The following is a 23,849-nucleotide window of genomic DNA, read 5'->3' as shown; positions in this document are numbered from 1 at the left end:
ACTTTAGCTTAGTGATACAGCTGCATGCTATAGTCTATCTCCTGCCCACCAAGCCAGTAAAATATAAGAGCATAATATTAAAGGTTTGGTATATACTCCAGTATTCTAGGTTTAAGGGGATATTTGTTTATTAATCCCAACTGGAAAAATCAGCAACATGCTTTGTTTCCTGAGTCACTACCTGAGGAAGGGCACTTTTGTGCACAAGTTCTTGTCCAACACTTCTCCCAACCATATCGGTTTTCTAATAAAAAGTATTGCCAAACAGACTTTGCTTCTTGCATAACAAATTACATCTGGTGAAATTTATACTTCATTTTCAACTTCAAAATAAATGTAATTTGATTATGACAAAACTAGAAACGCAAGTAGAAGATCATCATTAAGAGTAGCTTTCATTTAGCTGTTTAGTCTCAGGCAATTTTATTTAAAATGTAATGAATTGGACAATTGAAAAAGGTTTGTAAATTTTTGTGTGTGACTTGCATTGTCTGTTCCCTGGTACACTTCTAGCAATAGAGAAAATGCCTCCAAAATATTTCTGCAAACAGATTCTTTTTTTCCTTCGGTTTTGAAAGTTATAATAAAGCAAACAAATACTGTGAATCTGTCTTGTCCTTAAGAATATTCAAGTCTCTTCACTTTTAATAAAAATGTTTTCTGTATTAGAGGGATGATATGGTACAGCAAAACAGAAATGTCATGGTTTTGCTAGTGTTGAACATGGGAATATTTCTTATTTTTACTTAGAAGAGGTGGCTGCTATCAAACAAAGGCACAGTTTGAACTGCAAGATTTAGTCAAGAAATAATATAGTAAAAAGAGAACAAGAAAATTAGTAACTTCTTTTTTTTAATTGAGAAACAGCTATTTTTAATCTAACATACTGCATCCTGATGTGTTACAGTTTTGTTCTGTTTTTCTCCTTAATCTTTAAATTTTCTTTTAAAAGTAATGTTGCTCTCATGGCTAAAATAGTAACGGTATTAAATCAAATAGTGATAACAGAATACAACTCTATAAAAAGAAGAAAATAGAAATTATCACTTTGCTAAAATTTTGTTTATATTTTGAAATATAGGTGTTATAAGTCAAAATGTATCTTCCATGGTAGGCACTCCAGCACCAGGAGGAAACCCATTTGGACAGCAGGTAAGAAATTTTGCCTTATTTATGAAACTGTAAAAGTCCTGTTTATTTATTGGTAGATGATTGTGCCCCCTCTGAGTTAGTATTAGATCAGTGTCTCAGTCTTGTCCTAATGCAGGGACAGGCAATTATTTTGGCTAGAGGGCCACTTAACAAGTTTAGGCGAGCTGTTGAGAGCTGCATGGGTAGCACCACCCCTTAACAGTTGTCCCTGCACCCAGTCACTATTGGGACCAAAAGTCCTGTCCCCTAATTCCTGACCTTTGCTACCAGAAGTCCCTCCCCTTGCCTCTCAAAAATACTGCTTTTGGGAGGGGGGTTACCATCTTAGAACCAGAAAAAAAAAACAAATCGTACACTAAAAGTCAAACACCTACTAAAACATGTTTTAATTTTATTACAAAAAATATTTACCATGATTTGTGTTTGTGTACCATATATAGAAGGGATACACTAGCTCAGAAATAAAGTCTTACTCTTTTATATTTTGTGGGGAGGTGTGTCTATGTGTGTTGGGGGGGCATGGGGTATGTTGTGAAGTGTGTATATGTTGGTGGGTGTTGTGGGGACAGGGTGTGGGTGTGTGAGGTTTGTGGGGTGCAGGGCTCCCCCGAACATTCCCCCCATGATGTGCAGCCCCCACTGCCGGCAGCTGCAGCAGCAGGGGCTCAGGGAGCTCATGCCAGGTGTAGGCACTGGCACATGGTGAGGCGCAGTTCCAGCCAGCGCAATGTGCAGGGGGAGGAATGCAGCTTGCCCATCCGCCTCTATCATTGGGGCTCCACACTGCATGCCTGCAGCTCCCCCACTCACAAAAAGGAAACCCCACGCTGGACTCCGTGGGGAAGCAGGGGGCAGGGCTCCCTCCACTCCTAGTCCGTGGACCTGCACAGCAAGGGGCAGGGAAGAAAACCAGCTCTAGCACATGGATTCCCCCACTGCAAGTGTGGGAACTGCAGGCATGCCGAAGGTAGGGGCAGCAGCAGAAGCCAGGTGGGAACCATGGGGGCTAGGCTGGCTTATGCTGCATTCTATGGTCCTGGCATTGCAGCCAGGGACAAAGTGGCATGGCATGGAGCTGACCAACACAGCTGGCCACCTCCTGGCAGCACGCTGTTCCCAGCTGCAATGCCAGAACTGTAGAACGCACCAGGAGCCAGTTCATCCCCTGCAGTTCCCAGCTGGGTCCTGCTGCCTCTGCCCCTGGCCCTTGGGGACCATGGATTCCCACCCACTGACGCTTCCACCCCACCCCTCACCCCTGCACTTGCCACTGCTGTCTTTCTCCTGATGCTTTCTTTCTTTCCCCACTTGCTGCCACTGCTCCCCATCAGCCCACCGCTCCCCACTGGCCCGCTGCTCCCCACCCACAGCTCCAGCACCGTGTGGTTCCAGCTGCAGGTCCAGAACCATGTGGCTCAGCAAGAGCCAGCCTGGCCTAGCTGGCACCACACAGTAGCCATCTGGGAACTGTGTGGTGCTGCACCAGTAATCCTCCCCAGCCTTCACCTGTTCTTACCTGAGTTTCCCTCTCCAGCAGAGCGAGGTGGGGAACAGTCCCAGGGTCCCAGGCCAGAAGCCTCTTCGAAGGCAGAAGCTTCTTGTTGGGGGAAGGAGTGGGGCAAGGCCAGTGGGCCTTGCTGCAGCTCCTGCTGGCTTCAACCACCGGCTCCTTCTGGGTCCTGATGCCACTGACTCCTGTCATATTTAACAGGCAGTCAGGGGCAGATAAATATTAATTTTTAAAATTTTTAGGGCCTGCACAAGCCGAATAGAATGGCCTGGTGGGCAGATGCAGCCTGCAGGCCATATTTTGCCAGCCCCTGTCCTATTGTACATGGTCTTCCCTAATAAGATCTAAAACCAAAGTTAATCTGAGAATTCATTCTTATTAAAATACCTGGCTGGAAATATAATGCATATTAATCCACAGTTTCTTGGTCAAATTCTAATTTGGTTAATTCAGTTATACCTAATTAAGTGTCATCTCTGCCTTTAAATGACAGTATTTTTATCTTCTCTTAAGCCAATGTGAATCATTTCTGTTTATTGTTAAACTAATGATAATGCCTTCTGGTTTTTATGTGAGAGAAAGCATTGCCCTTTTTCTAAATAATCATTCAACAAGGTTATATGGCATTCTTATGCAGAGTGCTTCATCTGGAGAGAAGTAACCAGCAACATGAATGTAAGTTAGGAGGAGATGCCCTGGCCAGCATGAACTAATAGCATACTGGGATGCATTAGACAATGCGTCATGAGCAGGGCTAAGGAAGTGATACTTCTTCTGTACTTGATGCTGGTGAGACCCCAGCTGGAGCACTGTGTCAAGTTCTGGGCGCCGTACTTCAAAAACACATGGAGAATCCAAAAGGGTCCAGAGAAGGGCCACAAGAATGACTAAGGGCCTGGAGGGCAAACACTCCAAGTAAAGCATAGGGGTCTAAGACTGTTTAGCCTAGGGAAGAGAAGACTGAGGGGGGACTTGGTGGCCGTCTGTAAGTATGTAAGGGGCAAAGATTGGGAGCTAGAAATGTAAAACTGAAAATATTTATAAGCCCTGTGTCTGCCCCTTCTGAAAAAAAACCAAAAACCCAAAAGCCGGAACCCTGGCTTGTTATTATGTCATCCAAAACTCTTACCCTGTTTTAAGACATTTTGTTTTCTGTGCTTAAATTCTGAATAACAATACATTCTAACACAGAATTAAACTATTAGTCTCTTCCATGTTGGCAGGGGACACATTTGTCTGAGTATTTCCTGACACTTAAACACAATATATATGACACAGCTGAACAGATTAAAATAGTGATGTGCTTGAACACATGCAGCTGAACCAAAAATGCAATGCTCTCATTCCTGTTTTGTCATTTCAGATGGGAATTCTTGGGCCACCCAGCCAGCAAGCACCACCTCCGTATCCAGGTCAAAGCCCAGCAAGTCAGCCAGTTATGCAGCAGCCCACAACTCCAATGTTTGTTTCCCCTCCACCAAAGACACAGAGGCTTCTTCATTCTGAGGCTTACCTGAAATATATTGAAGGGCTTAGCGCTGAATCAAATAGTATTAGCAAGTGGGACCAGACCCTTTCAGGTAAGGTTCTCCACACTAATTTGGATACTGACAAACCAAGTATGTGTTTATTACTTTGGATCAATTATTTCTTTATTATTCCTTTTACAGTGGTTATCACAGGGGCAGGCAAAATCTGCCCCATAGGCCAAATCCAGCCCGCCAGGCCCTTCTGTCTGGTTTGTAGGGCCCCTAAAAAATTTAGAAAATTATTTATTATCTGCCCCTTGCTGCCTGTCAAAGGTGAGAAGGCTCCAGCAGCAGTAGGACCCAGGAGGAGCTGGCAGCAGGAACTTGGGGTGGCAGAACCCAGCAGCTACAGCAGCAAGTCCTGCCCAGCCCTACTCTCACCCCCGCAACTGAAAGCCTCTGCTCAGCACCCTTGGGGCTGTTCCCTGTCTCCCTCCAGGAAATTCAGCTAAGAACACGGGGTGGGAGGGAGGCAAGGAAGGACCATGGGCAATCACCTCAGTCCTCAGGGCCGAGACAGGCTGACTTCTGTTGATTCTTGCGGTCTGGAAATGCAGCCAGGAGTCTCATGATGCTAGAGCAGCTGGCGAGGGAATGGGGAGGAGCACCGGCGGTAGGTAGGAAAGTGGGGAAGTGGTGGCAAGTGGGCATGCGGGAGCTCAGCAACAGCTGGGTGGGATCACACTAGTGTCCTGGGGCCAGGTCCAGTAGGGGCCCAGGACAGGGCAGCAGAGTGCAGGCCTGGGCTGGCAAGGGCTCTGTGGAGCAGGGCTGGGCTGCAGCAGCGGGGAAACAATCTAACTCCATAGAGCCCCTGCTAGCCTGGGTGCCCATGCTCCTGCCACCCCACCTTGAGCCCCCGCCAGCTCTGGCCCTAGGACACCAGCATGGGCCCTGCACTCCCACCCAGCTGTCGCTGTGTTCCTGCTCACTGCCGCTGCCCCCCCCATCTGCTGCTGCCATTTTCCTGCTATTCTGCCCCCCGCCCCATCTGCCCACCAGCCACCCTGGCACTATGTGGTTCCCGGCTGCATTGCCGGACCACAGGACTCAATAGGAGCTGGCTTGGCTGGCTCCATGCAGTGCAGCTGGGACATGGTGCTGGAGTGGGGGGTGGCGGGTGGCGGGTGGGGATGTGGAAATGGCAGGAGAGGGACAGTGGTGGTAGATCAGGTGTGTGGGGGAAGTGGTGGCAAGTGGGAACACAGAGCCGTGCCAGTGCCCCAGGACCAGGAGCTGGGGCCTGGGGGGGCATGCAATGAGGAAGGGACTAAGTGTGCATGTGTGTACAATGAGGGAGAGACTGAGTGTGCATGTGCTCAGTGAAGGAGGGACAGTGTGTGTATGTTCGTAAGGTGAGTCCCACGCACACCCCACCATACACATACACCTACACCCCCTCGCACTGCCATGCATCCAGACCCCAACACCCCTTCACATACCCCAGCCACCCTCCCCCTCCACACATGCCACACAGCCTCCCCAGCCACCCTCCCCTCACAACACACTCAGCCCCTTACAAATCCCACACTCCACATATCCACATACACCCATGTGCTTCCTCCCCCACACCCCGCATACGCACACACCAACAGCTGCCCACAAACCTATACCCATCCACTCATACCCCACCCCCACAATATACAGGACTTAATTTTAAGCTGTTGTGCAATCACCTCTATGTACACTACACAAATGTATATCAATCAAGACACAAATGTTTTTTGAAATCAAATTAATGGATGTTGTAGTGTATATTTGATTTTTTTAGAATATAATTTGGTATTTTTCTGGTTCCGAGATGGCAAACTCCCTTGCTGAAAGGAGTACTTCCAGGAGCATGGGGAAGGACTTCTGGTGACAAAGGTTAAGGATTAAGGGGCGGGATTTACGGTCCCAAGATGGCAACCAGGGGGCGGGGCAACTATCAAGGAGCAGGGCTACTCAGTAAATGGTGCTCCAGCCAAAATAATTGCCAACTCCTGCGTTATCACAGTCTTGGTGGTAGTAGTAGTAGGCATCTGTCTGTCTCGCAAGACAATAGAATTACTCTGAGTTAGACATCAGCTCAATGAATATAATCCTCACGTTAAACAAAAAAAAGTGAAGCCAGTAAACAGCTACAAAAACAAATGTAGATTAGAAAATAATATTTTACACTTTAAAGAATAGAACAGGAAATATCCAACTGAAATACTGGTCTGTGTTGCTTTCAGCAAGGGTAACAAAATCAGATGGCTATAACTATAGTCATTATGCTGAAAACATAATTTAAAATTATTAGAAACATAAAATCACTGACTGTATACTTATACTCTCCTTGTTCTACAAAAACAAGTTGGTTATCCCTTTAAGAAGATATTACTGACCCTTTTCTGATGGTCAGAGATATTAACTGATAGGATATGTGGGAAAGTCAAAAAAGAAAATCCAGTATTGCTGTTGATATTGCAGTCAACAATGGCAGAAAGAAAAGTCTGCTTCTGATTCTGGAGAGTAGGTTTATAGTGTTATTGTAGCAGTGCTGGTTCAGGAACCATATGTTAATAATAATAATGCAGTCAGTTTTAATTCCATTATGTATGTGAAAAACATCTTTTCATTTTTCATTTACATATACATAATGAAGTTAAACAAAAGTTTTACCTGGTGTTCAGTTTCCATTGTAGCTGCTTCTTTCCCAGACCTGAGCAAGAGCATTTTATACATACGTTTGACAAACATTTCTCTCAACTGTACAGTTGGTCAACGTGGCGGATCGCAATTGGGGTGCTCGCCACTTGGTGGGCTGTTGCAGGCAACAGATGAGCCCTCATGGTAAGCAGCAGGGAGGACCCCCCCCCCCCAGTAGCCATTTTAAGGGTGTACATGTGTGACAGAATACTTCTGGTGTCTGCCACTTTAAGGCTGAGAGCAGGCAGCCCTGATGAGGCAGCCATTTTAGATCCAGGCCCTCAGGGCTGAGGAAGCAGTCTGCTGCTGGCAGCCATAGCAGCAACACCTGGCTGAGCTGCTGGTCACAGAAGACCCTGGAAGTAAGGGAGGAAGGCAGGAGGTTCCTAGGGGACCCAGTGGGTGGGTAGTGGTTCCTAGTAAGAGCAAAGCCAAGCCTAGGCATGGGACTAACAGCTTGTATGCCTACAAAGTGGATCTGGCAGGAGTGAAGCCAGGGGCTCAGGTGAGCCCAGTTGAGCTAGGCCTCGGGCAGCATTGTTGGGGGTATTAGGCCAACTCGGGTTAGAGTGAGGGCTGTATGGTGGAGCCTGGGAGGGACCCCTTAGGCGTATGGGGGGTCAGCAGTTGCCAAGCTGACTTTCTGATCCCTCGCACTGGTCAATGCAAGAGGGTCGGGGCCTGAAGGCCAAAGGGCAATTAAGCCCAATGTGAGAGCTAGGCCAGGGCCACAGTGAGCTATCAGGCACCCCAACTGACCTAGAGGCAGGGCCAGAGCCTATAAGGGCTCAGTTGCTTCCACCGCCCCCCACCACCAAATTTCCAGACCTATGAGGACCCCATGGGCTGGATGACACAGCTCTGCAGCTTGAATCTTACCAATGAACTGGGGGTTCAGTACTGCTGTATTAACAGGGTAAAAGATCACAAAATATATTTGATCTGATTTTCCTTCTTTTATATTGAAGAAATTCAAGCCCTGATGCACACTGATTGTAAGTATTGTGGCTCTAAGAATTGCCGCCACCCTCCACTCTAAGTCTAGCCAAAAACCCCTGCCTTCGGTAACTGGTGTTTTTAGATTACCAGCATTCCCCAATCCCCATTCATGCCAGATAACAGAGCTTTTACTGTAGTATGAAATTGTATGCCTGTGTGCATGTGTGTGTATACAAACAAAGCGGTATAAAAAACATTTGCTAAACAATGGATGCAGTTTCTAAAGAAGAGCGTTTTTCTTCCTCCTTTTTCTTCAACTTTGGTTGTTTTATATGTTAAAATTGGTAAAGAGAGATTGTATGAAAAAGACAGCTATGTTAATAAAATTTGATCGCATACAAAATATCATATTCAACATAAAATGTAAACAAGCATGCAAGTGCAACAGAAATCAAAGATATGAGTGCATACTAAAACTTATCAATGGGTTAATTCTATAAATGGTATTTTAAAAATCTAAATAATTAATCTAAATGCTCTGAAATACAGAACCTGTGAGAGAGAGGGAAGTACAGTATAATAGTTTGTTTTTTTCCCACTAATTGTAGAAAATCATAGAAGACAAGGGACAAAGCATGTTAAATAGGAGCAGTGGGTTATCGAGCTGTTCTTTAATTTTTCAGCACGAAGACGAGATATGCATCTTACAAAAGAACAAGAGAGCCGTCTTCCTTCACACTGGTTGAAAAGTAAAGGGGCCCATACCACAATGGCAGATGCACTGTGGCGCCTTCGAGACTTGATGCTACGAGACACCCTGAACATCCGTCAAGCATACAATATAGAAAATGTTTAATCACATAAATTGCTTCTTTGATACCAACATATGAGAAGTTTTGTGGAACAAAAGCTGTTTTAGTTGCAGGGTGGGGAGAGAACAAACAATAATTTTTATTGCATTTTACTGTACATTGCAAGACCATTTTTATATAAGAACATTTTTAATAAGCATATTTCACTTTTTGTTATATTAAGTTGACTTTATCAAATACACAAATTTTTGCATATGTTTCCTTTGTTTGAAAGGCGATTTCATATTTGGTTTTGCGTAGTCAAGATTTCATCTTTCTTATACTATATTGCTGAAAACCTGATGCCATCAACTTTTTATATAAGAAAGAAAAGCAAAACAAATAAGTATTTACAGATTAGTTCAGAAGTACAATGGAATGTGAAATTAGTCATAGTTTACATCTTAGAAGAATGTATGTACATGTGCTTGTTTGTATTAGCCACTTCCAGCAGAAGTGTCACTTGGATGTGAACATAAGCTTTATTTAAATAAATAAAGGAAAAGGTAAGGGGTGCACTGACACTAGCAAAAATCAGATTGTAGTTCATTACCAATAAAGCTCCACACGTAGCAATGGTGGAAGTGCTAGTGTAGACAAGATACAGGTGTATTGACTGCTGTGTTATCCAACCCTGTCCAATTATTCGATGGTATAGACAAGGCCATTGTGATCTCGAATCAGTTACAGAATATTTATGCATACTTAACCACAAATGAATGCATTTGAAAGGTGAAATTCTTTATCTGCCAAGACCTGTCATCAGGGTTCTGTGACAACTCCTAAAGCAGTGTAGGGAGTTGCATTTCCTGTGCGGTTCTAGACTCTTTAATTGCAAGAGAAATGCAGAGCTTTGAATTTATTCAGATCTTGGAAGGTAAGTAAAAGAGGGGGTAAATTTTCAGCAATGTTGTTTAAAAATATACGTGATGTTAAAATTGATGTGTTCTGTTAATAATTTGGTATTTGTAAGACTTTTTTGTGGTTTTTAAGTGACTTAGTTCACCTTCATCAAAGTACTACAGTACAGATTAAAATAATTTTGACACACACATTTAGCTTTAAAATAAAATAATGCAGTGTGTGCAAAATCAATACAATCTATACCAGAGTTTATAGTTGGAAAGAATAGGCTACTTGCATTACAAACTTTTTCTTAATTTCTAGGTACACGTAGTGTCTATCCCAGTTTTGAGGGTTGTGATATCTTTCTGTTCAGAATTACCAGTCAGTTTAAACCAACCTACCTACCTTTTTAACTGCAAAGCTGCTTATCTAAGTTAAATCCTTTTATGATACTTCATCTGTTTTCAAAAGATTTTGGATTGTAGTAAATAATAGAAAAACATATGGGAAAGCAATGTTACTTTAAAAAATTGACTATGGTGATCATTGAATCGAATGATCAAGCCGTAAGAGCTAATTTATTGATATTGCCTCATCTAAGGAGTGAGTGAAGTACTTATCATAGACATATTTTAAAAACCCAGAATAGAAATGACTTCTTTGAGTACAGTGGGCCAAACCTTAAATTTTTGCTTTCAAATTAATAACAGGGATGATATCCTTATTACAGAGATAAAGGAAAGTGCCTTATGCAAGTATAAATTGTGACTAATCTTATGCATTTTGTTAATGTTTTCCAGTAGTCACAACTGGAAAACTAAATCTTTAAACGTTACTGATGTGAAGGAACTATAGGTAAACAGTGTGCAGAGAAACTGTATTTGTAATTCTGAGCCCTACCGGTAATCCGCCCATGGTATATTAACCCTTTCTTTAGTTTACCAGCCTTTTTTAATTGCCAACTTTGTTTAATAGTGTAGAAATATTTTGCAAACATTTTGGAATCTATATATACTTAGTATAATTTTAATATACATTCATATGATGATCAGCTTTGCAGTTAACAACCACAAAGACAGAACATGGAGCTGAAACAGATAAGCAGTAAATTATAGTTTTTGGGTGTTTAGAACCATCATGGATTGTATTAATAAAGTCAAATCTCTTTTTAAGCATCTAACAAAGTTACACCAAAGAGCCTGGAATTAATTTTACTTAAGTTATTTTTTTATTTATTTGAATTTTTCTTTTGAGGACTGGATGGTACTCCCTATTGAGCCTATAAAATTCAGGTCTTTAATTTGTCATAAAGGTCAGTGTTGGTCAACTTGTAGCATTGCGTCTTTCTCATCCCATGGGCTTGGGTGGCACAGCCTTCACTGCTTCTGGCCCTGGAGCAAGGGATTGGAACTGTAAACATCCTGGGTCTCCTGTACGGCAGTGCAGAGCACTACCAATAGGCCACTAGGCTGGTCCTAATCAATTATATTAAACTTTGTTTATTTATTTCAAAATCATGTTTCTGTATGCTGGGGGCATTTCAGTGGAGAATGCAGTAAAATTTAGCATTTAATTACTATAATCTAGAATTTCACAGGCAGCAAAAGAAACTTTTCTAACTCTGAATAGTTTAAAAGAATAAGATGTTTCTCTTTGTGGGCATTTGAACCCATCACTTGTTTTTCATTGCCACTCATTGTATTGGCATAAATGAAAATTTAATATTAAAATAAAAGTATGTATGGGAAATGGTTGGCTTCTGTAAGAATGCAAAATAGATTAATATAGGATTTGTATTTTAGTAAACCAGTTGGAGGCCATGGATTATTCATTTCTTTTCCTCATTCCTTCCCTCTCTTCCCTCCAAGAGAAAATTTACTATGGGTGTTTATGTAAAAGAAAAAAAAAAGCTCTGATTTTTTTGGTATCGGTGATCTTTTCAACATATGTATTCGGACCTGGTTAATCCATTCTGGGCTTTTCCTTACATCTGTGTACCCAAAAAGTTTGTGGTAACCAGGCTTTTAACATGTATGTACCATCAACTTGCTTATCTGAGGCTTTTTAGTTTTAATAAAAATAGTTTACGAAGTGATTTGGATTAACCAGGTTTGATTGTCCTATTAAGACTTATGTTCCCAAAAATTTATTTCAAGTAGCTCTGTCTCTTGAAAATCCAGATTTTTGATCAAAGTGTTGGTATGTGTAGGGATCTATGCACAGGGGAAATGAGAGGGGTGTGTGCGAAGAATCAGTAGGCAGTATTCCGTAGATTGCCCTGAATGCAGCAGGAAATTCCTAGGCTATAATACCAGGACAATGATGCTGGAAAATACTGGTAAACGTTGACCCCTGAGCAATATGACCTTGTGAAGGTCAGGGACTGAAAAAATAAATTAGTAAAAGGGAAGGAAGCAGTAGCAAACTAGTCATGATTGCAATGACAAAATAAAAATCTGGACTGCAAGCATAAATTGGCAGTCTCTCTCTCTCGCTCACACACAACTAGAGCAGGACTAATTCCGGACTTTCTTTTATGTGTCTGTCAAGTAAGTTAAATTAGAACACTAAAAATGAGGAAAAACAGCTTTACCTACCATTTAGTATTAAATTTCAGATACTAAAGAAAAAATATGGAAAAAAAACATTTTTAAAAGAGACACCTAATTCAGGCTTTAGGTTTCATTGCTATAAAATTTCAAGGACAATTCAAATTAGATGATCAGAATAACGTATCATATAACAATTAATGTGCAAAAATGAATAACTCCCAAATCAAGAGAGTATAAACTTTACTTCTCAAATTGATTCAACATTCATTGGCTTTTTAAACTGACTGTTCACAGCCCAGTACCACAGAGGGGCCTCTACAATCCATTTTAGCAACAAATTTTCTGATCTGAAACTTGACTCCACATATACAATTTTTTTTTATTCCTGATTTTTATTTGCTATCAAATCTAATTTAACAGCCTAATGGTATAATGGTCCCAACTCATTGCACGTAACTTTTAGGAGAGCCCTCTGAGCCAATGATGAGTTTGACTGGCTCATTTACTCTAGCAGTGCTGCTAGCACTGCTTGTACCTAAGATTGCCAGACACTTCTGTGATTAAAAACTTTCAGTCTTTTTGCAAAACTTTAGCTGGTTTGGGACTGAAATTTTCCATGCCAGGTGTCTACCTCAGGATGATTTTTTTGAGAGTTTCAGTAAAAATGAAAGGATTGGTTGGATGGAACAGGGGAGAAAAATCTGTTACAGCACACTCCTTTCTGGAACTTAAAAATCCCTGAATCTGTGTTCCTTCGTTGTCATCAAGTATCTGGCAAAGTCTATGTCTTACTCCCCCCTAGTAGTGCTCCATATAGAGGATTACTACCCATAATTGCACGTAAGTGGTTGGTTAGCTGTATTAACCTGAAGTCAGGCAGGAGCTAGGGTGGGGTATGACTAGTTAGAACACAGATTCTCAGCCGGAGTCCCTTAAGATCCTTTTAAGAATGTAGCAGGATGCAGTTTAATATTAACATTGTTAGATGTGTGAACATGATTCACAAGATAAAGCCAGAGATTTCAAATAAGAGTCCACAGTGTTAAAAACATTCTGAACTGTTGTGGTCTTTTTGAGTTCTTTGTAGTAGAAAAATTGCTCTGTTATTTTTCTGTAGTCAAAAAAACAAGTGAAAACTAAGAGCTGCCATTTTCCAAGTTGTGTCTTGAGTCTAAAAAGATTAAGAACCACTGAGTTAGAGACAAGTTCAGAGAGGCATGAGCTTTTGTCTGATTAAATGGATATCTATGAAAGTTCTTACCTCTGAATCAAATGCCAGCCTGCCCTACTTCAATCTAAAATTGGCATCAGGTATTAAGTTAGCTGAAGTGACAGAGGTCTATGTTGTGTCTCAGGTTTCTAACCATGCTGATGAACTATGTGGGTGTCAATTACACATTCTGAAATATCTTTTAAATTTCCTTTTTAAAACATTTGGCAATTACACAGAACTGCTCTAAAAACAATGAGAGTTTGACAATCACACAAAAGTTAGGAAACATCAGAATATAAGAGTGTCTATGACCTGAATTTGGTCCCCTTATCTAATATGATAGTGTTTAATTGTATGATTGCATACCACTTATTCAACAGGATAGATCTGCCCTAAAGATGCCTCAGGGTTATGTAATAAAAGGCAACTTTTGTCTGCAGGATCCCCCACCATTGTCATTAGTAGGATGTGTAGCAAAAGAGTGGAGAAATGGATTCTTTCTTCCTTTTGCTGTGGAGTTCCTGTATGATGCTAAGCAAACCTTCTTTATCTCCTTGCCCAACTTGAGATAGTTTGATTTGCAGACGTGCTCAGCATTCACTGATAAAATTGATATAAAAAGGAGCTGTACTTTTAAAACAGAGTACTATAAAAATGTTAAGCATTCTGAAAAGTAGGCGTTTCGGCAAATCAAGCTAGGTACCTGAAATTATTGGATCTTTTTTACTTTGATTTTCATGCCTCAGTTTCCTGTTTGTAAAACAGATTAAATCATTTTCTCCAATGGATGTTTTGAATGGAATAAAGAATACGGTACTCAAACTTTAGTAATTAGTGCCATAAAAATTAATTGTATGTTGAGAGCAAGATTTGAATAATATGCAATAAATAACACTCCAAACAGGGCTCTATAATGAGGATAAAAAAATATTGAACAGCTCTAAGAACCATCTAACTTGAGTGCTTAAATTTACAACTTTAACAGAATATTGGGCATAAATATTAAGTCAGAGTGGTGTCCAGAGAACTTAATTAGCATAAGGAATGATTTCATAGTAGTAAAGCTTAGCATGTGTTTGAACTCAGTTCCTATACCAAATAATTTAACTGCCAGAATTACGAGTCTATTACTCTTACTTCTAAAACATGTATTTCTCTCCCAATTGCTCACTTGTTGTTTATGCTTTTGTTCCTCTAGCAAACCATTCTCCCCCCCCACCGAAAACAGATGTGGCCCTGTTTATGGACTGTTTTCCATTTTATAACAAAGCTCTGCCTTTCATCCATTCAAATAGTAAATACCTAGATGGTAAATTATTTTTGGCACTGCTTGTTTCTTTAATGAATGAAAACTATTTCCTTGGAAGAAGAGCCCTTTGGAGTTAGTGAGATATCTGGTCACACCCATACAGCATATCACAGTTATCCCTGTGTTTGCCCCAGATCTGAAAAGTTGCAGAATCAGAATAGAGGCATTGCATCAGGGCTTATTGGTGGAAGGAACTGCCCATAGGTACAATGGTACCAGGGATTCCCCAGCACCAAACAAAGCCTCTATTGGGTGGTCAGCTGTGTGGGAGTGACTAATAACATCTTTGTGGGAGAGGTGTTGGTGGATGTTATTATGAAAGTGCTGCCCTGGTCCACCTGGCATTTCTGCTGCCATCACTGCAAACCACATTTTTCCCTACCTCCCACTGCTAGAAAGCACTGGAGAATGGATCCACTTGTTTCAGCATCATGAGCTTGTGCCCCAAACAATACAGAAAAGGCACTGCCAGTTCCTATTCTGGTTGATGGGCAACTTGCCTTTGGGCGCTCCATGCAGCAACTTAGGAAAGACAACTGATGGGAAAGAAGCTTGTGCTTGTTGGATACCAGTCAGGGGTACCTGTGGCTATGTCCAGCTCTCCTGTACCAGCATTTGCTAGCCCAAAGATGTTAACTGCAGGTCAGGATAATGTGTCTGGGCTGATGTGGGAGCATCTGCAAGCTATAGAAGGGCATTTCTGGGCCAGGGAGAGAAGCAACCAGTGAGAGTGAATCACTGTGGTCAACTGGGACAGTGAGCAGTGGCAGGTGAACTTCTGCACATTATAGGGCACCTTTGTGGAGACTTGCACTGAGCTGGGCCCCTACCTCCAGTGGCAAGCTGCCCAAATGAGGGTTGCCCTTATCTGTTGAGCGGTGTGTCACCATTGTGATTTGGAAGCTTGCTACCCCAAACAACTTCCATTCTGTGGCAAACCATTTTGATATTGGGAAGTCCACAGTGGGACAGGTAGTACTTTAACTGGGAGGTGGGTCTGGTAAACCAATGGGTGATGGCCCTGCAGATCATATACTAGCCAACTGACAGGAAGTTGTGGACAGATTTGCCAACTTGGGGTTCCCCAACTGCATCACAGGTATTGATTTCACACACATTTTCCCTAGCACACTGGCCCCAACTTTATCAACCATAAGGGATATTTCTTGGTCATATTGCAGGCAGTTTTGGCCATTTCATGCACATAAATACCGACTGTTTGGGCAAGGTGTATGATGCAAGATATTTAGAAGCTCCATTCTCCCAGAACTGAATCTCTTGGCATGCCTAACATTGAGATGAAGGGAGTGACTGTAACCCTGCTGGTATCTGGGGAACTTTTGTCTACCCACTCCAGCCATGGCTGATGACGCTATTTTCAGGCCACCTGGATACCTATAAGGAGCTGTGTAACTACTGGCTCAGCAGTTACTGATGGCTGTGGAGTATGTTTGGATACCTCAAGGATTCCTGGAGGTTCCTGAAGACACTCCTGTATCTCACTTTGTGTTCTTCATCTGCATCCTATGAATTGGTCAGGGCAAGGAGGAGCAACTGCTAATTAAATTGGAGTGACCCCCAACACCTATGGGCACCATGCTCACAGATTGTCAAAAAGAGGCCAATCGATTGGCAGCATGTGATATACTAGCAGGCCTCTTTGCCAGACTCTGGGACAAGGCTCAGTCTGGTGGCATGTAGAGAAATCCCCTTTAATGCCTGATTTAAACATGGCCAACCTAACTTGTGCTCTCCTGGTCATTCCAATGGCTGGCTAGAGGCTTTACAGGAAGACAGTGGGCATGAAGCCATGTTATGGCTGTGGGATCTGGGTGACTACCAGCTGCTGAGCTAACCTCCCAGGTGTGGGAAAGGGAGGAAAGGAAGAGCCTGAGCTGGTGAGCTACTCTTTCAGAAGCTGCTGTTTTGGTAATCACCAGCTGCTGTGCCAGCCTCCCAGGTGAGGAGTCAGGGGGAAGGAGTGAGAGCTTGGCCCAGGGAAGGCAAGCCACTCCTACAGAAACTAGTTCCCCTCTCCCTCCTGATCAATGTTTTTTGTTCTCATGAGTGCTTGTGCCAAGCAGCTGGTGGTCTGGCCCTGTACATGCATGTTTGAACATTAGCAGACAGGTCTTCTATTAAAAAGCACAACAGAAAATTCCAAAGGCACCAAAAGTAGACTGAATACATCTAAAAACCAGGCACAAGCTGAAAAAACCAGCAACCTCCCCCCCCGCCCGCCCCACAACACACCCAAAAAAAAACAGGTCTGAAAAACTTCCCAAGATCTGAGCACCCATTTCTGTTGTGACTTGAATGTAAGCACAGTATGAGTCCAGCATAGCCAACCACCTCTGCTGGATGTCAGTTCTAGCTACAGAGGTGTCATGAATGACTGCTGTGGGGTGCTGAGTTCTGCCTCAGTCACAGGGGAGCCCTGTGGGAGTATGAAGTCAGGGGGCAGCATGTGTCCCCACGAGCTCATGCCAGTCTGGCTGGACCATTACACTGGGGAATAATTCAGAGTGCTAAGGATGCTCTTTGTCTGCAGGGTCAGTAGAAATGGGAGGTGATCCATGGTCTCACATTCAACCATCATAGACTCTATCCATGCCTCTGTTGCCCAATTAGAGGCCTGAGCCTTTGCATGCTGCCTGGCATGCCATATAATAGAGTGCTAGAACTGCCTGATCCTGTGCTTGACCATCACCATGTGCTGAAGGTGGTATAGCCACCCTTCCCCTCCCCTTCCTTGTGGACTGTTATCTGGTACTGAGGAGTTATGACTGCCATTTATAAATGTCTAGCCTGACAGCAAAGCATAGCAAAAAGGAGTTCATTGTTTTGCTCATGGCTATCCTAATAGCATGAAGAACTTACCAACCAAAGTTGCAGCTTGCAAGGCCATCCAGCCATCATGCAGGCTCATTTGACCCACAATCAACTTGTAAGTTTGCTCAACCCTCTGCTTTAGAATATATATAACTGTTTGTACTGGTCATAAGACAAACAAGTTTTTAAAAAGCAGAGCTAAAGAATAACTGCAGACTTAGCTGATTTAACAAAGTCTTAGCTGATTTACTGCTTAAAGTCAGTAAAATTATTAGTGGGTTAAACTTTGGGTGGGAATATGCGAATCTCAGACCCCAAAGTGATGTGGTGTGATTTGCTTGTTGGGTAAACCCAAGCTTGGGCAGTAAGCTATTATAATGATTTCTAACACCTTTTAACCCCATAGGGTAACAGCTATAGAGTAAGACTGTGAGTGGCTCTAAAGCCAACAGATTAGCATAAACAGGATATAAAAGAACACGCACATTAAGTGACCAGCAGAAAGGACGGAGCAGAATGGTCATTGCTGTCCCATGCCCCCAGATCTCTTACTCCCAGTGTGAGCAAGGACTAGATCCTAACTGAAGGACCATCCCCGGTATTTCCCTCCAACAGCATGGATCGGGGACGCCTGACTTCGCTGAATCAACTTAATGTGTACCTGACACTGAGGGACTACCAATAAGTTGCTAACCAAGTGGGAACTCTTTGTTAATTTGTCTGTCCGTTTTTATTACACTGCCAATTTTAACTTTTATTGTTATGTTGTCTGTTCATTAGCGTAACCTTTTTATTAACTGCTATACGTGCAAACTATATCTTTTGTTGTTATAAGTAAAATTAATTTTTACTGTTGTAAGTAAAACTTGTTATTGCTTCACTCCTGACATCACCTCCTCGATCCCGAACCAAACAGCCCAGTGGCTGATACAATTGCAGTGCTCAGTCAGCCTGGAACTAAATTGATAAATTCACAGTGCCCAGCTGGCCTGTGACAGAAGGGGAGGGCTAGGCAAACATGGCCATACATTGAGGGGTTATAGTAAAGGTCTGAAGTTCCATGGGTCCCTGGAGACTGGACTACTCCTTTGAGGTAAATGGAATATGGTGTTGGCATGTAATCTGCTCTTATGGGCTGTCATAAATATTGGTCAGTGTTGGGACCCCTAACAGCCCATGTCAATAACCACAGGATGCCTCTGCTCTGGTCAATATGACCCCAATCTAGTTGAGCCCACTGCAAAGGCAGGTACTGTTGATTGCCATGCAAGGCAGCCCAATGGTCTTTGCTGTACTGTTACTGCAAGAAATGGTGGTCGTAGATGGCATTGACTTGTGGAAGGAGAGAGCATGTTACAAAAGCTTTGAAGGTCGTAGGGCCCTGCCATGGAATGTCAGGGAGTGTCTGATGGTGTACCTGGTCACTATCACTACCTATATCAGTGCAACTAGAAGGCAGTCAAGATGGCTGTAGATTTATCTCTAACTTAATGAGCAGCCATTCACTGGTACAAATATCTGAAAAGCTGCTTCTGCACTGATCAAAATGCACAGGTTGAAAATACAATGGATGGAGTTCCCTCTTTGTCCTCTTCCCCCACCCTCCTGTGGATGCTGGCACCCCAAAAATCTGGATACAGACACTGCAACTCTGAAAGAGTCCATGACAGTACAGCTATGGTGGATGTAATGACTGGGGTAACTTTGAATGAATTCTGGGGTCAGGAATTCTGTCCTTTCTCCCACTTCTTGGGAGCTGCTGCCAGGAGACACAGGTTACCAACTAGTAGGACTGGGGCCAGCTGGTGCTTTGGGAAGCACCCCCAAACATACAAATTGTCCTTGCTGCACTTTCAGGACCACGGGCACTTTAAGTGACTTGGCAGAGAGGGGGAATTGGGCAACTGGTGAGGGTTGCACTGAGCAAGCAGCTGCACTGACAATCTATAAGTCACCCCCTTGCTTATCTCCTTGCTCACATGCTTGCTTTGCATTGCTTGGTAATAAAGTGCCATTATCTTTTCCTAATGGCTTGTTTGCATGGGAGTGAAAGCTATTGCATCAGGTCCCTGATGGTACCTTGCACTTGGAGTGGCTTTAGGAAGATGGATGGATGAAGCCAGGTGGATGGACAGATGGACCTGTGCTTGACAAGGAAGAGGTGTCTGGATCCGAGGATGCCCTTCATGGATTGATGTCTCAGTGGATGAATTTCATTGTTTGGGAAGGTGCAGGCTCCAATGCTAACCTCAAGAGGATGGTAAGCAAAGAATGGCAAGTCACCATGCAGGGCAATGTCCTGTCACCTTTGGGCAATAGACAATGGCTGCACTGAGTTTAAGAGAGCTGGGATTAGGGCAGAAGTGGTGCATTTTTGGATACCTGGAGGATTGACTGGGTCACTTGTCTCAGAACATTGTTCTATGACAACCATTATGAGGGTGGTTAAAACAATGGAACAGATTTCCTATAGAGGTTCTGGAATTTTTCATCTTGGAAGTTTAAAAGCAGGTTTAACAAATACTTGCCTGAAATGAATGAAATATGGATGACTAGGGTGGCACTAGATCAGTGGTCTTGCCTTAAGAACCAGGGGGAAACTGGTTCTCCTTCCAAATGGAGCACAAACAGCAGGGTTGATATTGACTTAAAGTATGCTTCAGTTTTCTCCAAACGGTAACCTATTTATTTTCTCCAAATGAGAGTATATTTAATCATTTAATAAATCAGTTTTATTGAGCATTATAAAGTATTAACTACAAGCACGCATATAGATATAATTTAGCAGGCAAGTAATTGTCTATTACCAGTCCCAGTAACACACGTCTTGAGATCTGGCCAGGCATTTCAGAGCAGGCAAATTCCTTGAAGGAAGATCAGATGTTTTCAGTTTTCAGGCATCATTAGGGTGAAGGGAAGAGGATGAGTCTTCCTTTTGTTCAGGTAAAAATATTTATAGTCCTTTAGTCACATAGCTACCAATTAAGCAAGTCTCTGTTTTTCATCAATCCACTGAGTTATGTTTTTACTTCATTAGTTTTTTCCCCCTTTCTTGGTACCAGGAGTTTTCTGCTCCAGATATGGATGGAATGCACCATAACAAGCCCTTTTATCAGACTTTTTTTGCAGAAAAACAAGTTACACCAGAACTCTCTCTGGACAAAAACAGGTTACACAATTGTGTAACCTGTGCACATATGCTAACTCCGTGACTTATGTCAAGGCTAGTGATGACTGTAAAACTCAAGCTAAGCTGGGCCTGCTTACAAAAGTTAAAATACAAAATGCAGCCTGTTTATAAAGTCCTTGTGCAACTTTAAACTTTAATACAGGATGATATATGATAGAAGCAAACTGTAAATGATAATTGAAAATACACTTCATTCAGTTTTAACACAAGACAGCTCAAATTTATAGACTTTAACATAACCAACATCTTTTGTGATACATAGTTCAATCACACTTTCCAGCTCATAGAAAAATTTTCCAGTTGCTGCTGAGTGATTTAATGAATTGTATTTGTGATCCTTACCCTATGCATAGCTTACACTATGCTAAAAAACTTAGTGAATTATTCTTTCAATCGCCTTTGACAGTTTGCTTCTATTATATGTACATCCAAAGTTATTAAAGTTGCACAAGGACTTTATAAATGCCCTATACTGATGACAATTGCATATAGTGTAAGAGGATGTGAGTTCATGGCTAGGCTGTCTGAGAAGAAAAAATGAGGTATCACTTCTAGCTTATTTTACTATATTCATGATGTTTTTAAGCAGGCTCCTGATTGTCTGGTATGTAGCTGTGTAAAATGTCTATCCTTGATTAATTAGTCTGGTAAATATTTATTTTACAATTAACTCATGTTTATGTGGAGGAACAGTCATTCTCCATATGTGATAGATGTTTCCTCCTGATTTACTCTTGTTTTGCCTTAGTGGTTCCTTTAATCTTCTAAGAACGACTCCTTAAAAACCTTGTTTTTCCTGGTTATTAACCAATTTCTTGATATGTTCCGAACTTAGTAGAAATGGATAACTTATTATCACTGAGGAAGGTAATTCATTCAAACTGGGACTTTCTGATAACCAAGGATCCTGGTTTTCTCTGTCACAGGGCACTAAGGTGTGCCTGCTCCTTTAAGGGAAGAAACTGCCCAGAGAGAGGGCCCAAGGGGCCAGACAGAACCCCCACAGGTGCAGGTTGCCATGGCAGCAGGCTAATGAGGGCATGCACCTGCACCTGGTCAGCTGTCAGGGCCCTGGGCACGTAAGTCCCAGGGCTGGGACAGGAGGCAGTTAGTGCTCTGGCAGGGGCCAGGGGGGAAGGAGTTCATGAAGAAAAGCTCTGCAGAGATGCTGGGTTGCCTGTTCTGCTGCTGGTAAGACTAATGGGCTCTGGGAGCTCCTAAAGTACCTGGGGATAGGAGGCACACATTGCTGAGGGAGCAACTGGCCCTCTTAAAGGCACAGAGTGGCCTCCAGTGTCATTGTTACTGGTAGTGTTAGGTTGTAGCCCAGGGGCTCATGTTTATGTTATTGTTTAATCCGGTGAACTGGGCTGAGGCTATTGGGGAGGATGAGACCTCGTTGGGGCACACTATCATGTAGAGCCCCAGTGCTAGGGGGATCAGTGACAGGGCTGTGGAAAGCCCCAGCACTAGGGAGCACAGCAACAAGGGGCCAGGGGCCCAGTGATAACAGAAAGCTGAATTAGGCCAAGACCTCACTATGGGGACATGAGGCATGGTAAAGGGGTGGTTTTGGAGCCATGCATCTAGCCCATAAGGTTTGGGGTGTCCTGCGAGGTACCTATTTAGAGTGGGACCCAGCAAAGGGTCTAAGAACCCACAGGGTTTAGTGGGGTCCATCAAGACCATGACTGCGCAGCAATTTGAGGGCAGCCTCCCTATCTGTTACCTAAATGAACAAGAAGTGGCAGACAAGACTAGAAGGTGCCTTCAGGGTGAAGCTGGCATGGTAATAGAGCCCTAGGGGGATCACAGCCATCCCTGGGGACCCCGCACTGTGACACTCTGACTAAAAAAGAAAAATCCCAGTGTAACTATTAAAATGAAATAGTGACGTTTCATTTTAATCATGGAAAAATGTGGATTTTGGGTTACTTTTTAAATCTGAAAATTAGGGATTCTTTTTAATCAGAGAAAATCAGGATTCACAGTTTCTAGGGTCGGAAGGGACCTGAACAAATCATCAAGTCCGACCCCCTGCCCTGGGCAGGAATGAGTGCTGGGATCATAATACCCTAGCCAGATATCTATCCAACCTCCTCTTCCAAGGTAGGGGAGAGCACCATCTCCCTTGGGAGCCCATTCCAGAGCCTGGCAGCCCTAACTGTACAGTAATGCCTCCTGATATCAAGCTTGAACTTACTCTCAATCAGTTTGTGGCTGTTAGTCCTTGTTATCCCGGGTGGTACCCGGGACAACAGAGCCTCATGTATTTTCCACTCATTCCCCCTGTGAGTTTACAGGTGGCCACCAGATCCCCTCTCAGCCTTCTCTTGTGGAGGCTGAATAGATTCAGACCCTTTAGTCTATCCTCGTAGGGCCTGGCCTGCTGCCCCCTAACCATGCAAGTGGCCCTCCTCTGGACCCTCTCGATACTAGCCACATCCCTCTTGAAGTGCAGCACCCAGGACTAGACACAGTACTCCAACTGCAGCCTGACCAGCACTGAATAGAGGAGAAGGATCACCTTCCTGGACCTGCTTGTGATGCATCTGTAGATGCACAACAAGGTGTGGCTAGCCTTACTGACTGCTTCCTCATGTTGGCGGCTCACGTCCATTTTGGAGTCAATAACGACTCCAAGATCCCTTTCAGCCACTATGTTAATGAGAAGGGTGTTCCCCAGCCTGTAGGTGTGTTGCAGGTTCCTTTTCCCTAGATGTAGCACCTTGCATTTGTCTGCATTAAATTCCAGTCTGTTCTCATCTGCCCACCTCTGTAGCCTGTCTAGATCTAGTTGGATGCTATCCCTCCTCTTCAGTGTGTCCACTTCTCCCCACTTCCTTGTGTCAGTGAATTTGGACAGCATGCTTTCCATGCCCACCTCCAAGTCGCTGATAAAGATGTTGAATAGCACAGGACTGAACTCTGGGGAACTCCACTGCCCGCATCCCTCTAGGTTTCATAGTTTCTAGGGTTGGAAGGGACCTGAGCAGATCATCTAGTCCGATCCCCTGCCATGGCAGGAAAGAATACTGGGGTCAAACGACCCCAGCAAGATGTTCATCTAACCCCCTCTTAAAAACCCCAGGGTAGGAGCCTGCACCATTTCTCTTGAAAGTTGGTTCCAGACCCTAGCCGCCCTGACCGTGAAGTAACGCGTCCTGATATCTAACCTAAACCTACCCTCTGCCAGCTTGTGACCGTTATTCCTGGTCACTCCTGGTGGTGCTCGGGGGAACAGTGACTCCCC

At 43.2% G+C, this 23,849-nt stretch overlaps 1 protein-coding gene across 9 annotated transcripts in view; it reads left to right on the top strand.

The window, feature by feature from the left end:
- The window catches only part of PBRM1 (polybromo 1), a 121,359-nt gene extending 109,764 nt beyond the window's left edge, over nucleotides 1–11,595 (top strand). For all 9 annotated transcript variants that reach the window (XM_019547406.1, XM_019547403.1, XM_019547400.1 and 6 more), the window contains 3 exons: nucleotides 1,082–1,152; nucleotides 4,026–4,242; nucleotides 8,487–11,595. In XM_019547406.1, the coding sequence (XP_019402951.1) occupies nucleotides 1,082–1,152; nucleotides 4,026–4,242; nucleotides 8,487–8,659 (461 nt within the window). In that variant the 3' untranslated portion in view covers nucleotides 8,660–11,595. The remainder of the gene's footprint in view (nucleotides 1–1,081; nucleotides 1,153–4,025; nucleotides 4,243–8,486) is intronic.
- The last annotated feature ends 12,254 nt before the right edge of the window (nucleotides 11,596–23,849 follow it).

The sequence above is a fragment of the Crocodylus porosus genome, unplaced genomic scaffold (assembly GCF_001723895.1).
Source record: "Crocodylus porosus isolate Cpor-Errol unplaced genomic scaffold, CroPor_comp1, whole genome shotgun sequence".
NCBI lineage: Eukaryota > Metazoa > Chordata > Crocodylia > Crocodylidae > Crocodylus > Crocodylus porosus.
This window is presented reverse-complemented; position numbering and strand designations above follow the sequence as displayed.